Source organism: Henckelia pumila, chromosome 1 (assembly GCF_033568475.1).
Source record: "Henckelia pumila isolate YLH828 chromosome 1, ASM3356847v2, whole genome shotgun sequence".
Classification (NCBI taxonomy): Eukaryota; Viridiplantae; Streptophyta; class Magnoliopsida; order Lamiales; family Gesneriaceae; genus Henckelia; species Henckelia pumila.
Window position 1 is genome coordinate 167883436 of NC_133120.1, and position 14246 is coordinate 167897681.

Genomic DNA, 14246 nt, shown 5'->3' on the forward strand with positions numbered 1-14246 from the left:
TAAATTAATTAAACAATCACTGATTATTGTCTGTTTCTTTTCATTATTTCATTAAGATGAATTCGCGCAATCCACTATTCTCTATTCTCGAACAAAATAAACTGACTGGCGCAAACTATACGGAATGGTTCCGTAAGTTGAAGATTGTCTTGACCTCGTAGAAGATGCTCTACGTGTTAGAAAAATCTCCTCCGAAGGAAGCACCAGCTGATATAAGTCCGGAAGAGTTGGCCAAACTTGATACATGGTGGGACCATGATATCAAGGCCAAATGCTATATGCAAGCCTCGATGTCTGATGAACTCCAGAGGCGATTTGAGGACACCGTGAATGCTGCTGACATTCACGTACAACTCAAGGAACTTTTTGGGGCTCAATCGAGAGCTGAAAGGTTCGCTACTGTAAAAGAGCTAATGACGTGTCGCATGCGTGAAGGGACTTCGGTCCGTGATCATGGGGTACGAGTGATTTGGCTAATACAGAAGTTGGTAACGCTTGATTTGGTGTTGGAGCATGAACTCAATGTGGACTTATTACTTCTCTCTCTTCCTTCTTCGTTTGACGGATTTGTGGTGAATTTCAATATGAACAAGATAGAGGCCTCCCTTGAAGAGATGGTCAATATGCTTGTAACATATGAAGCCACTTTAAAGAAGGATAAACCAGTTCTCTTGGTGGGCTCCTCTTCTTCAGCTAAGAAGGGGCCAAGTACAAAGGGTAAGAAACATTCTGCCCCACCCAAGAAAACCGGACCCGAGAAGAAGAACAAGACAAAGGCTTCAAACCTGGAAAAGTCCAAGGATGTTTGCCATCACTGCAAGAAACCCGATCATTGGAAACGTAACTGCAAGGAATATCTAGAGCAGTTGCGAACTGCGAAGGGTATGTTCTATATTGAAATAAATGTTTCACTTAATACTACTTCTTGGGTATTGGATACCGGATGTGGATCTCACATTTGCAATGATTTGCAGGTGATGACAAGAAGTCGCAAGCTTAGAATGGGTGAGACCCAGCTGAGGCTCGAAAATGGTTCTAGAGTTGAAGCCAAAGCTGTAGGAGACGTTTATTTAATTTTGCAGAACGATTTTAAGTTACTTTTGAGAGATGTTTTATTTGTTCCAGATTTGATTAAAAACATTATTTCTGTTTCTATGCTTGATAGAGATGGTTTTTCTTGCAATTTTGTGAATGAGATTTGCAATATTTACAAGAATGAATGTTTGATTGGAAATGGACAACTTGAAAACGATCTATATAACTTAAAATTAAAAGACGTTCCAATAAATTATGTTGATAAACCGGTAACAACAAACAAAAAGAAAATCGATAGTCAAAACCCGGCAAACCTTTGGCATGCTAGGCTAGGTCATATTTCCTCAAGGAGGATGAACAAGCTAGTGGGAGAGGGCATGTTTGATATGTCTGATATTAACTCTCTACCTACTTGTGAGTCCTGCCTGAAAGGAAAAATGACTAAATCTCCTTTTAAGGGGAAACCTGAGCGTAGTCAAAATCTGTTGGATTTGATCCATACAGATGTTTGTGGTCCATTTAGAATTAGTACTCAATTTGGCCACACCTACTTCATTACCTTTACTGATGATTATTCAAGGTATGTGTATTTATATTTAATGAAATATAAGTCTGAAGCATTTGAAAAGTTCAAAGAATTCAAGGCTGAAGTAGAAAACAAGCTAGGAAAAAGTATTAAAGCACTTTGATCGGATCGAGGTGGAGAATACTTAAGTACCGAGTTTTTGGACTATCTGAAAGAGAATGGGATTCTCTCTCAGTGGACTCCTCCTATGACACCTCAGCTGAATGGTGTATTGGAGCGTCGTAATCGAACTTTGTTGGACATGGTTCGATCCATGATGAGCTTCACTGAGCTTCCACCTTTGTTTTGGGGCTACGCGCTTGAAACGGCGGTATTGTTGTTGAACAACGTCCACACCAAAGCAGTGGATAAAACACCATACGAGTTATGGAATGGCAAAGCTCCTAAGTATTCGTACTTGAGGATTTGGGGATGTCCTGCTTACGTGAAGCAGACAGTGGGAGATAAGTTGGATAGTCGATCCACCTTATGTTATTTTGTAGGGTATCCGAAGAATTCAATCGGATATTATTTCTATCATCCTACTGAAACAAAAGTGTTTGTTTCAAGGAATGCCACCTTCTTGGAGAAGGAGTTCTTATTGGATAAGAAAGGCGAGATGATGGAACTCGAAGAAATTCGAGAAGAACCCGAAATACAAAATAATGATCCTACACCTCAGGAACCAATGATGGACACGCATATACCTAGAAGATTCGAGAGGACTTCTAGACCTCCTATTCGATATGGTCTTCTTCTTGAAGGGGATCAAGATGAACCCGATGTTGGATGTGATCCAAGAAACTTCAAGGAAGCAATTTCTGATGCGGATTCAAATTTATGGCTTGAAGCTATGCAGTCGGAAATAGATTCGATGCATACAAACCAAGTTTGGTCTTTAGTAGATCCTCCCGATGGAATTGTTCCAATAGGGTGTAAATGGATCTACAAGAGAAAGCTTGGGCCTGATGGTAAGGTATTGACCTACAAGGCACGATTGGTGGCGAAAGGTTATACTCAAAGACAAGGAGTTGACTATGATGAAACCTTTTCATCAGTTGCAATGTTCAAGTCCATAAGAATCCTTATTGCCATAGCTGCTTGGTATGACTATGAGATATGGCAAATGGATGTGAAGACTGCATTTCTTAATGGAAACATTAAGGAAGAGATCTATATGACGCAGCCTGAGGGATACACATCCATGGGAAGCGAGCATAAGGTATGCAAACTTCAGAGATCAATCTATGGTCTCAAACAAGCATCAAGAAGTTGGAACCAGAAATTTGATGAAACAATAAAGGATTTTGGTTTCATCAAGAACCCGGAGGAACCGTGCGTGTACAAGAAAGTAGTTAAGGATGCTGTGACATTCTTAGTACTTTATGTTGATGACATCCTACTCATTGAGAATGATGTAGGGATGTTGCAGTCAACAAAGATATGGTTATCAGGTAGATTCTCGATGAAGGATTTGGGTGAGGCATCCTATATTCTAGGGATACAGATCTATAGAGATAGATCTAAGAGAATGATAGGACTCACTCAATCAACTTACATCGAAACCATATTGAAAAGGTTTTCAATGGATGGGTCCAAGAGAGGACATCTACCCATGTGTCATGGAGTTTCTCTATCCAAGTCTATGTGTCCCAAGACTGATGAAGAGATAGAGAAAATGACACATGTACCATATGCGTCAGCCATAGGTAGTATCATGTATGGGATGATATCTACCAGACCGGATGTAGCATTTGCTCTGAGTGTCACGAGCAGATATCACGCCAATCCCGGTCAAATGCATTAGAAAGCCGTGAAGGACATTCTTAAGTACTTACGAAGGACTAAGAATATGTTCATGGTATATGGAGGAAGAGAACTAAAATTGGAAGGCTATACCGACTCTAGCTTCCAAAGTGACGTGGATGACTCGAAGTCAAACTCTGGATTTGTGTTCATGCTCAATGGTGGTACTGTCTCTTGGAAGAGTTCCAAGCAGGACACCACAGTGGATTCCACCACTGAGGCAGAATACATTGCGGCATCAGCTGCTGCTAAAGAGGCCGTTTGGATGAGGAATTTCGTCCAAGAGTTGGGCGTTATTCCTGAAGATGTTGGTCCAGTCCCGGTGTACTGTGACAACACGGGTGCCGTTGCTCAGGAAAAGGAACCAAGGTCTCATCAAAGATCCAAACACGTACTGAGGAAATACCACATCATCCGGGAGATCGTGGAAAGAGGAGACATCACTGTCGAGAGAGTGGCCTCTGCAGACAATATCGCTGATCCACTTACTAAGCCCTTGCCAGGACCATTATTTGACAAACATCGCAAAGCAATGGGACTGCGTAGTATGACTAGTTGGCTTTAGGGCAAGTGGGAGATTGAAAGAGTGGGTGCCCGGTGAGCCAACTTGTGGCTAAGGGCTTTGATGACTCTTTGTATAAACAATCTTTTGTTTAATATAATTTACACTTTTATAAAGGCGTTTACTTTATCTTTTATCATATTATTATGTTGTGACATACTATAAGATGTTTAGATGAAGACCTTGAATATACTATAGTGTATGTAAGATGCGGTAGCACATGGGGATGACTATCATGAAACACATCTTATAGTCACTGTATATTCTAAACAGTTCCTAGTCGATTGAGCCGTCCGTTAATAAGGATAAGGATCGCTCGAGATTGAGACTAGCATTTGCGATGCCGAGTACCACGTTTCATTGGTATGGAACATAGAGATGTTCAAAGTATGCAAATGGATATTCATACGATGAATGATCGAACTACCCTATCCGAACTTTCCAAGTGGTTATCACTTATCGAGTGGATAAAGTCCGCGGTTTTGGTTGTACACCATTAGTCCTTACTACTTGAAACATCATTGAGACTCTATATGCTAGTACTGTACTTTGACTCGTTTACCGACTCTATTGGGGTCATCAGGTGTCGGGATTGGGTACAGTTACGACACATATAGGAGTCGATGCTTTGTTGTCAAGGATTCACCACATACTTGCTAGTGTGGATATCCTATGCAATCTGAGGAGATATTAGTGTGACGAATCTCTGGCCAGAGTACATGATGTGTTTTAAGAAATGGTTTCTTAGTAGCACATGCGATGTCACTATTTGATCTTCAAGATGCATTGCATAGTTATCGAATCTCGAACGACTCTCGATTTACCAATGGTTGTTGATTCGATCGGGATATATGGATGAAGGGACCGTACTGTACGCTAACCAAAATCTATTGGTTCTTGCAGGCACTATCAGTGATACCTAGGGAATCATGGGGCGATGTTGCTAGGCGCTCTTACCATGATTCGATGGGCAAGTCGAAAATTGTTGTTCCGAGTCACAAGGAGTTGTGAGCCCACGGCTAGCTGTATCCCTGAACCATTGAGGGCCACACAAGTAATGGATTTTTAAATCCCCGTTGAGATAGTTAAATTTAAAGAGTTAAATTTAATGAACAAAGAAGTGAGACTTCTTATTTAAGAGTAGAGGAGAAAGATTTCCTAAAATGATATAGGGATGGGCATTTTTGGAAATCACTGAATTCGGATTCAGAAAATTTATCTTGACATTAAAAGATGCAAAAATGGTTTCTGTGCACATTGGTGAAATTGGTTTATCAATCTGAGTCACGATGAATTTTATATTAATTTCTGAACATGCGAGCTTTGCTTGTCAGGCTTGAACTTATAACTAATGGGCCCTAAGCTGTTAGCAGCCCATATTATAAATAAGTTATCGCAGTACAGAAATTACACAACAGAGGTCACAATTTTCGAAAACCCTAGCTGTGTTTTTTTAAAAGCGGCCGCCCCCCTTCTCCTCTCTCTGCTCAAAAAATTCCAGCCTGTGAATTTTGAATTTGCAGTCTGGTTTAACGGATCAAATTCGTTAATTCTCTTCGTAGAAACTTCTGATAGATTTTCTAGTGCAATCTATCAGAGGGATTAAACTTCTGTTCGTGGACCTGATTGAAGAATTGTTCGTCCATCAGTTCCTGGGATATAAAACAAGAGCAGAGTAATCTGTTGGTGTCCATAATCTCGTTTCGAGATTGGAGGTAAAAATTTAATTGTTATTTAATTTTTACACGCACAATTTAATCGTAAAGTTTTGATACCTATTATGGAATCGTTCCATATAAAATTTTAAAACTTCCGCTGCACCGGGTATCAACTCTGATTGATCTGATCACCGTTCTCCAACAGCCATTGTATTTGCACTAAAAATTTGGAGATATTATCTTTATGGCAAAAAGTTTGAAATATTCACGGATCACAAGAGTTTGAAATATATATTCACTCAGGCAGAGTTGAATATGCAACAGAGACGCTGGATGGATTTACTGAAGGATTATGACTGTGAAATCAAATATCATCCAATTTCTGCGAATCTTACTGCTGATGCCTTGAGTCAGCAGGTAAGACTTTATTCACTTCAAACTAGTGATTTATCTCATCTAATTCAGGAATTTTGTTCGTTGACTTTCACGCTCAAGCACAAGAAAGGAAGAGATTTAATTCGTCTTTATACTGTTCTATCTGAGACATCATTGTACTCGAGGATTCGAGATTCTCAGATGCCTGATGTTAAGACTCAACGTTTGGCACGTTTGACCAATGGAGTTAATACATCTGGTGTGGCGACCCCGGGCTCGTCTACTTTAATACAATGACTCCACACAAAGCATTAGAACTAAGCACAAGTAATACAAAAAAAATAATTTTTTTTAAAATGTGCCTTCGCTCGATCGGTTAAAATTGACCGATCGAGCGGCCAAGAAATCCCAAACTCTCGGGTTTGGCATTTCACATGCACCGCTCGATTGGTCAAATTGCACCGATCGAGCGGCCCCTTTTAGTGCAGAAATTTGCAGATTTCCTTGTGCTACTGTGCTGTACTTTGCTATTCTCTTGCTATCTAACAACATGTAATCAAATGTAAACAAGGCTAAATATGTTAGAACAACAAGTACAAGATACATGACAACTTTATTCAAAAGCTAAACTTACAAGATACTATAAGTATTTAAGATAGGTCCAAGTTTACATCCACTAGATTTGTACAACAAAACCAACACATGCTATAAACATTATTCATATTTTTGACAGCACTTTTACAAACTTAGCCCGAAACGTCACTTCTCTAACTTCCATTGCTCACACTAGTAGAAAAGTCGCAAAAGACTTCGGTTATTAACCGAAGTCGTAGATAGATAATTATCGAAGTAGTGTCACGTGAAGTAATAGGTACTGTTTTACTTCGCGTTATAACCGAAGTCGTAGCCTTGAAATTACCGAAGTCTTTGTTCGGTTCATGGAGCCAAAACCGGTTCAGGATTGGCCCGATGCCGAAGTAAAAACATATCTTTTACTTCAGCAATTTCATTAATTAACGAAGTAAAAGAAATTCGTTTACTTCGCTAATTTCATAATTCTCGAAGTAAAACATATGCTTATACTTCGTCGATTAATGAAATTGCCGAAGTAAAAGATATGTTTATACTTCGTCGATTAATGAAATTGACGAAGTAGAATAAAGTCTTTTACTTTGGCAATTTTACTAATCACTAATTGACGAAGTAAAAGACATTATTTTACTTCGTCGATTAGTGAAATTGCCTTTCCACTACATTAAAATTTAGATACAATAATTACACAATATAAATATATTTTTGAAACTTAAAATAGACTAATAAGGTTCATAAATTATTCATCTCAAAACAACGATCATCCATAAATTCACGAGTATATCCACCAAAATAACCCAAAAATATGCATGTATACACAAGTATTTTCACAAAACTAAAAGTGCATCTATAAAAAAATAATTAAATTCTAACTCTATAAACACTAGGGAAAAAAACTATACATTAATCCATCCTTCAACATAGGATCTATCATATTTGCAGGTGTTCCCTCACGCCAATGCCTCCAAGCCTGAATCAATCCAGAGACATATATCCTTTATCAGTAACTAATACTTGCAACAAACTTAGAATGCAAAGATTTGAGACATTTATATAATTTGAATTTAGGTGCTAAAACAAACAATATCAGGAGTAAGTTTCTGGATTTTACTCACCGAACTTAGCTGGTCTTCTAGTTTCTACCCATTCCTAAAAGAGTTGTTCTTTTGTCCGGTCAAAATTTCAAAGATCAGAACTCCGAAGCTGAACACATCCAATTTAATGGAGAACTGGCCATGCATTGCATATTCCGGCGCCATATATCCATTGAAGTTATATTCACTGAAATTAAAAAAAAAAACAAAAATCATGGAACCAGTATTAAACCAGTTCACAAATACCAGAAAGATAGTAGTTCAGATTTAATCCACTCATAAGCTTTTTGTCAATTATTTTCATGACATCCAGGTGTTACTATAAAGAAGAGCAGGGGTGCAAAGGATTGATTAGAGGTGTCGAAAAAATGGTTTCATATGAAGTGCCCGGATGCAACTCAAACTATAAGGTCAAATCTCTTCAAATTTCCCTGTTCCGCGATGGATTTGAAAACATCAGTCGTAAATATTAGACCACTTTAGCTGACTTTAACCAAGAAGATATTTAATTTAACACAATGATTAACCATAAGCAAGTCATTCGGATTACATCACCCACCCACTTCATGCATAGGTACCACACCAAATTTTCCAAAAGATACCATACCTTGTAGACGTCTCCATTGTGCAGCCTCTCGCATGGTTTTCAGCTCTGCCTACATAAAATTAAACATTTTTTGTTAGTAAAGCAGCTCTGTGGTGCCTGTCCCGATGTATACAGTGACATATAGTACCTGAAATGATTCTTGTTCCTCCTTTAGCTTTATTTTGTCGTCTAGTACTTTTCGTTGCCAAAAGAGAATATACTTGTGATTTAATCAAAATTTTCTATATTAAAAATTATATAATCAGCAATTTCTCATTGGTCAAGTTACTTGAAGAGAAATTCAACATCCCCGTAACTTGGATCGTTATGTTAAAAATGGAGTGCTCTGTTGTATAGACAACTTGCAGAGGAGCTTAAAGAATTCAAGCAACGAATATATCGAACCAAATTGATGTATTAATATCAATATCTTATCTCGCTTCACAAATCACAACAGTTGAAATACAGTTAGTTTTATTCGGAGAACACACAAAACATACAAACACAAAGGCCTTCAGTGTGCTTAAGCACACAAGAATGACCATACAAATGATTTTGAAATCCTTCCATCTTATTACAGAAACACACACTACACAAAGTAAACTGAATAAGCTTCCTCCGGTCGAAAATTTACTTTACAGAAAACATTTTGGAGTTCAGAGAACAAAATGGGCAAGCTGCAGGACCAGAAATGTCTGAGTCTAGTCATGGCTCTTCACTACGGTGATCGGACAAGGGGCGTTGTTCACCAAAAAGTTGCTCACACTTCCCATTATGGCCCTGCAGATTAATGTTGAGATGCAAACCATTATGAACGATCAGTTAGACACATGGAATATGTAACGAAAAGGGTCCTCCATGAGGGTAGTCTACAGGTCGAGAAATGAAAAAATGAGAATCTTGGAACAACTAGAAAGATATAGCATGAATCAAACCTTTTGATTTTGCCAAGCCCACGATTCCCAACAACCAGGCAATCAAGGGGAATGTGGTCGATGGATTCACATATCTTCTCCCGAGCATCTCCCCAGAAGATTTTCAAGAGCACCGTGATCTGAATTCGAGTGGAGACGAATGGTTTAAAATATTGCAATACAGAAATTTTATAGAAACAAAATGGAAGCAGTGAATACAACTTGAAATTCACCTCTTTCTGCCTCGACGCTGTAGAGACAATATCCAATGATTCGGGGTCGGGAGTAACCCCATATTTCTTCATGAGAGCAGGGTTCGAGAAATCGCACAAAGGAATCAAAGCTAACAAGATAATGAAAGTAGATCAGTTGGTTCGCAATGACACGAAATAGATCGCTGTCCATTTGACAAGTGAATAACAAAAATGACACGAGTTTTGAGCTACAGAATATGAGATCTGATGATAAATAGCTGCCTAATAACACCTTATTTTGCAACAGTGGATAAGCTTGTGATTTTGGTGAACATCACTGCACATAATTCCCCTTCACTAGTCGTGCAATCAATATCATGAATCAAATTAAGAAACTAACTCCCAGGAGAATTGACTTTTACATAAAAATGAAAAACAAAGATGAAGAATCTACTGACTACAAATTTAATTAATCTCGAAGAATTTTTCCTGGAGCATCAAGAAAAGGTAAACCATCAGCTGGACCAAAATCAACATCCCTAGCCTCGTTCTAGCTCGGTTAAAAGAGAAAAACCACTCGCAAAAAAGCTACCTTTAAAGGGTCAATAATCAGATCAAGAAAAAAAAAAAACAATGGTCCAATATCAGATTCCTTATTTGGTCACTGATTCCCATGAAACCCACCAAAGAATCATTCATATACAGAGAAAGAAGAATGATAAAGATAGCATACGAGAGCCGGTGGTCTCCCAGAGCTGCATCTCGCCTTCTTCATAGTTGCCCTCGGGGCGTGCGGTGACAAGGATCAAGTGATCGCCGCTTCGAGCAATGTTATCCACCGCCCACTGCAGAGCTTTTCGGCTGCACGGCGAGAAATCCACGGCCACGCCAACTCTCCTGGTAGACGCCATCTCTCTCTCTCTCTCTATGAACTTTTGGCTTCTCTTTCTACAATTATATGTTCTTTGTCTGACTTTTTCACGAGTCGGATTCGACAAAAAGAAGGGACCGCAGATGCACAATTAGTGCGTTGAACTAAAGTATAGGCAGCCATCAATCGTCATCCATTAGCTGATGCACTTCTTTTGTTTTCTACCGTCGGAATAAAAATATATATCAAGTTGAATTTTGGTCTATTTAAAGAAAGAAATCATCTTTATTCACTTTATTGGCTAAGAAAAGGGTAAAAATCTCAAAATAATAACAATGATAATATTGATTGTTTGGCAAATAAATTTCACTGAAAATGGTGAAATAAAAAATTAACAGCCAAGAACAATACCCCTGTAAAAAGGAAAACCAACAACAACAGAACCACACTGAGGCTTGCGACTCCCGCATGAGTCCTATGATAAGAATGTCTTAATCTCTTCCACCACACTTGCTTTGAGTTTGCTTCATACCCATGAATCCTTTCACAAATCTCGTTGTAGGAGAAATTCGTGTTGTCTATATCTACATCCACACACAACCTCTTGAAAAGGCCAACAATTTGTCCTTCCCTCCCACACCCATCGATCAGAATCTTCTTCATTTGGCACAATCTCACGTCCCTTTTGTACCGGAGTAGTCGTTTCATGAAGACCGCATAGGATGCGACGTGTTTCGGAAGCTCGTGGCAGCATAGCTCCATTGCTATGAGGTTTCTGAACAAGATTTCGGTGTAACCATCGATTTTTAGAGGTGGGATCTTGAGTTCTCCGTCGAGGAAGTTTATGTTGAGAGGACTTTCTTCGGAAATCATCGGTTTGAGGCTTGCTCCGATGTCGACGAGATGGATTGCATGGTGGGGTAGATTTTTGTGCTCGTGTTGCACGTTTGACAGGACTTCAGGTGATGTAGGCAGGTAATGCTGCCTGATGAGGTCGAGTAAGTGATGAATTTTGGGATCATATTTTTCACGAGGGATATGTTCGTCGTGCATTGAAAGGATGTTTTTGAAGAAACACAAGGCAAGTTCTACGAGGGATAATTGGCATTGAGTGGGGATTGGGACCAAGTGGAATAGTCTCTCAAGAATGAAAAAGGGTACTTGATTTTCTAGTAAGATCAAGTCCCTTCTTATCCCATAGATCGTATCGTTTGTGCTGAAAATCGGATCGTCTCTCCGTCTCAAACTCTTGATCGCGTACTCAAGAAGAAGCTCGATTATGAAACAGCCATCAACTAGTAGCATTTCAACAAACTCATCGCTGCCCATGTCGACTGTTTGGCCATAGAATTTTCTTGCCTGTTTTTCGACATGCCTCACGGCCTTGATGCAACTGTCCAAAGTTTCTTCTGCCTTGTGGTTCCGACTCAGCAACGTGTCGAAATAGCACCATTTCTTCTCCTCCATGGCTTCGACTTTGTGGCGATGGAAGGGGCCAATCGAAACCGTTGAAGGGAAGTAATATTCTCTATATTCTTTGAAAAGTTGTTCCGGGACTCTGCAAACGCAATGCGACGGAGAAATGGAATCCATCTTTTCTTTGATTAAGTATGCAAGATTCTCCTCATGCACTATGTCAATCGCCACATGATCCTTTTTGGGATCCAATATTTCCCGAGAGCTGGAGCCCACTTCCATCATAAATAAATGAAAAATTATGTCCGCTTAAGCTCCTGAAATTACACCAACAGGACCAAAATTAACATGGGACTAAATACTAAGAATTGATGACTGAAACTTAGAATGACTTACAACTCAAATCATGAACTAGTATTCGTAGTGCATTGGCCTATGTTGGTTCTTGAATTCTCTTAGGTATTGCTTGCACGGAATTGTCTTCTGTCCCAATTTAAAGCCGCGGAGACCGATGGGAATCAAAGGTTACTTGAGAGTTTAGAACTAGAGCTTTCTAATAATTATCATTTAGCTTGAAAGTGGACGGACAACTGTAATATTTCTTATGCTTCGTAGATGGAAAACTCTCTGAAGGGAATTTATTCCTCCAAAGGAAAGTAAGGAATTATGTACAGAGAGATTTGCTTCCTTCATTGAAAATCCAAGCACAAACAAAAGTATTGTTTTCTATTAGAAAGCATTTTCAATTGCTTGATGATAATCATAAGCATCAAATTCCAGTACAACCACAACACACTTGTGAAGTTCATGAAATCTCTCAACTCTGTGTCTCAGCCAACGCAAAGCCAGAATTTCATTTAAGTCTCTGACGCAAAGTAAGAAAGCACATAAAAGATTAAACTTCAAAATGTTCTATACTTGAATCATCTTCTTCTCTTCTTTTTTTTTTTTTTTCCAGATAGATGGTGCTTATAATTCATCCAATTACGTATCTGATACAACTACAGAAATTAAAAGGGTGAATTCACTAAATCAAATATTTATTGAGCAAACTTGTTGATCGGCCTGCTTCCTGGGAAAAATGTGAAGAAAAAAGACAACTTTTGAATAAGGAGGTTGATTATCATCTACAGCTAAATGCAAATGAACCATAATTTGTGGAGACAAGATGTATTACAAAAGTTGGCAAGAAACCTGTATTGATGACCGAGGCTTCAGTGTCTTTCTCGTGCCATGATAATTCAAGGCTAATCGAATAGATAATCATGACAAAAAAATTTATCAACACAAGCTTCGGAAATGGAAAAACACAATCATTAATACTAATCCAGAAAATGAAAACATCATTACATATCTCCTAAACTCTCATAGCTCAAACTAGATATGTAGATTGTATGACCGACCCCTAATCTGCTTGGCGACATAAACACATAAATGCAAGTTAAGAAGAAACAGGTTCATTCATTTTTCTGGGCATATTGAGAGTAAAATCAAGCATCTTATGATTAATTAATTCCCTTCCTTAAAGTCCTTGTACCAACTACCCAATATTTCATCATCCGTCTCCTTCCCTTTTCACATTAATAATGTCCATTCTTCTTGTCATACATCGCGCTTCCACTAAATGCTTGAAAAAATGCCTCTATTTCGATTGCTAAATTTTGCGATTATGTGCAATTCTTTTGCTGCAATATGGATGTGTTCAATATGTAGGAATTAAGCTAGGGGCCTCATCTTTCAGATTGTTTCAGCGTTAATACCACATAGAAGATACGTTAATGCATCTAGTAATCACTCAATTTTTAGTGATCGACTATTATAGATTGTAAGGGTGACATATAACATATCATGTGCACCCCAATTGAAACATTTTTTGGAACCAAGATATGGTGAAATGTAGATATAACATATCATGTGCACCCCAATTCAAACATTTTTTTGGAACCAAGATATGGTGAAATGTAGTCTTGCTCATGTTGCTCCAGTTTCATCTTCTCTCTTCTTTTTTTCTTTTTTTTTTTTTTTTAAAAAAAGACACCTTGCCTCTGGATTTCTACTTGTATTTGTGACAATTTCATTGAGTCTTATGCCGCTGATGCTGTATGAAATCTTGTTACTCTGAAGAAGGTTTTCCGCGTGCTCAGTCAACTAGAGTAAACCACAGTTTTAGGAAAACAAGGGCTCCTCACGTATCCAATCCAGTAAAATTAGGGTCGTCACTTGCATCATGAAATGAGATTAGAGGTGCCGGGGAACGCCCGACGAAAACCCTCCCATATTCAAGTGAACGATCCACTCAAAAATCAAAATATGTACTCACAAAAACTAAAGAGATTTTAGAGCATAAATTGAGAAAATGAGAGTGTACTTTTTAATTGAAGGAGACCTTCTATTTATAGACTTTTTCTCAAACGGATGAAGGACCTTCCAACATGAACTATCCTCCTCGGGCTTAAGCACGTAGATTTAATGAATGGATATGCTCTGAAGGTTGGCCATATTGTTCCCTTTTATTTATAGACTTTTCTCAAACGGGCCAAGGACCTTCAAAAACATGAACTATCCTCCTTGGTCTTAAG

The 14246-nt window shown here is 38.6% G+C and overlaps 2 protein-coding genes across 4 annotated transcripts; both read right to left on the reverse strand.

Annotated features, from left to right (window-relative positions):
- Window positions 1-8669: 8669 nt before the first annotated feature.
- Window positions 8670-10389, reverse strand: LOC140881917 (universal stress protein PHOS34). The gene is made up of 4 exons (XM_073287600.1): window positions 10114-10389; window positions 9420-9529; window positions 9208-9326; window positions 8670-9052 (listed from the first exon to the last, which is right to left on the reverse strand). The coding sequence occupies exons 1-4, from the start codon at window positions 10289-10291 to the stop codon at window positions 8974-8976; spliced, it is 486 nt and encodes a 161-aa protein (XP_073143701.1). The 5' UTR covers window positions 10292-10389; the 3' UTR covers window positions 8670-8973.
- LOC140881904 (UPF0481 protein At3g47200-like) lies at window positions 10352-12908 on the reverse strand. Of its 3 annotated transcripts, XM_073287586.1 has the most exons (3): window positions 12862-12908; window positions 10663-12354; window positions 10352-10472 (listed from the first exon to the last, which is right to left on the reverse strand). In XM_073287586.1, exons 2-3 carry the CDS (start codon window positions 11950-11952, stop codon window positions 10434-10436), a joined length of 1329 nt encoding a protein of 442 aa, XP_073143687.1. In that variant the 5' UTR covers window positions 11953-12354; window positions 12862-12908; the 3' UTR covers window positions 10352-10433. The 3 variants fall into 3 exon arrangements, with proteins under 3 accessions (XP_073143687.1, XP_073143670.1, XP_073143680.1); XM_073287569.1 differs by lacking the exon at window positions 10352-10472 and having other exon boundaries at window positions 10618-12354; XM_073287579.1 differs by lacking the exons at window positions 10352-10472; window positions 12862-12908 and having other exon boundaries at window positions 10618-11984; window positions 12064-12115.
- Between the last annotated feature and the right edge of the window lie 1338 nt (window positions 12909-14246).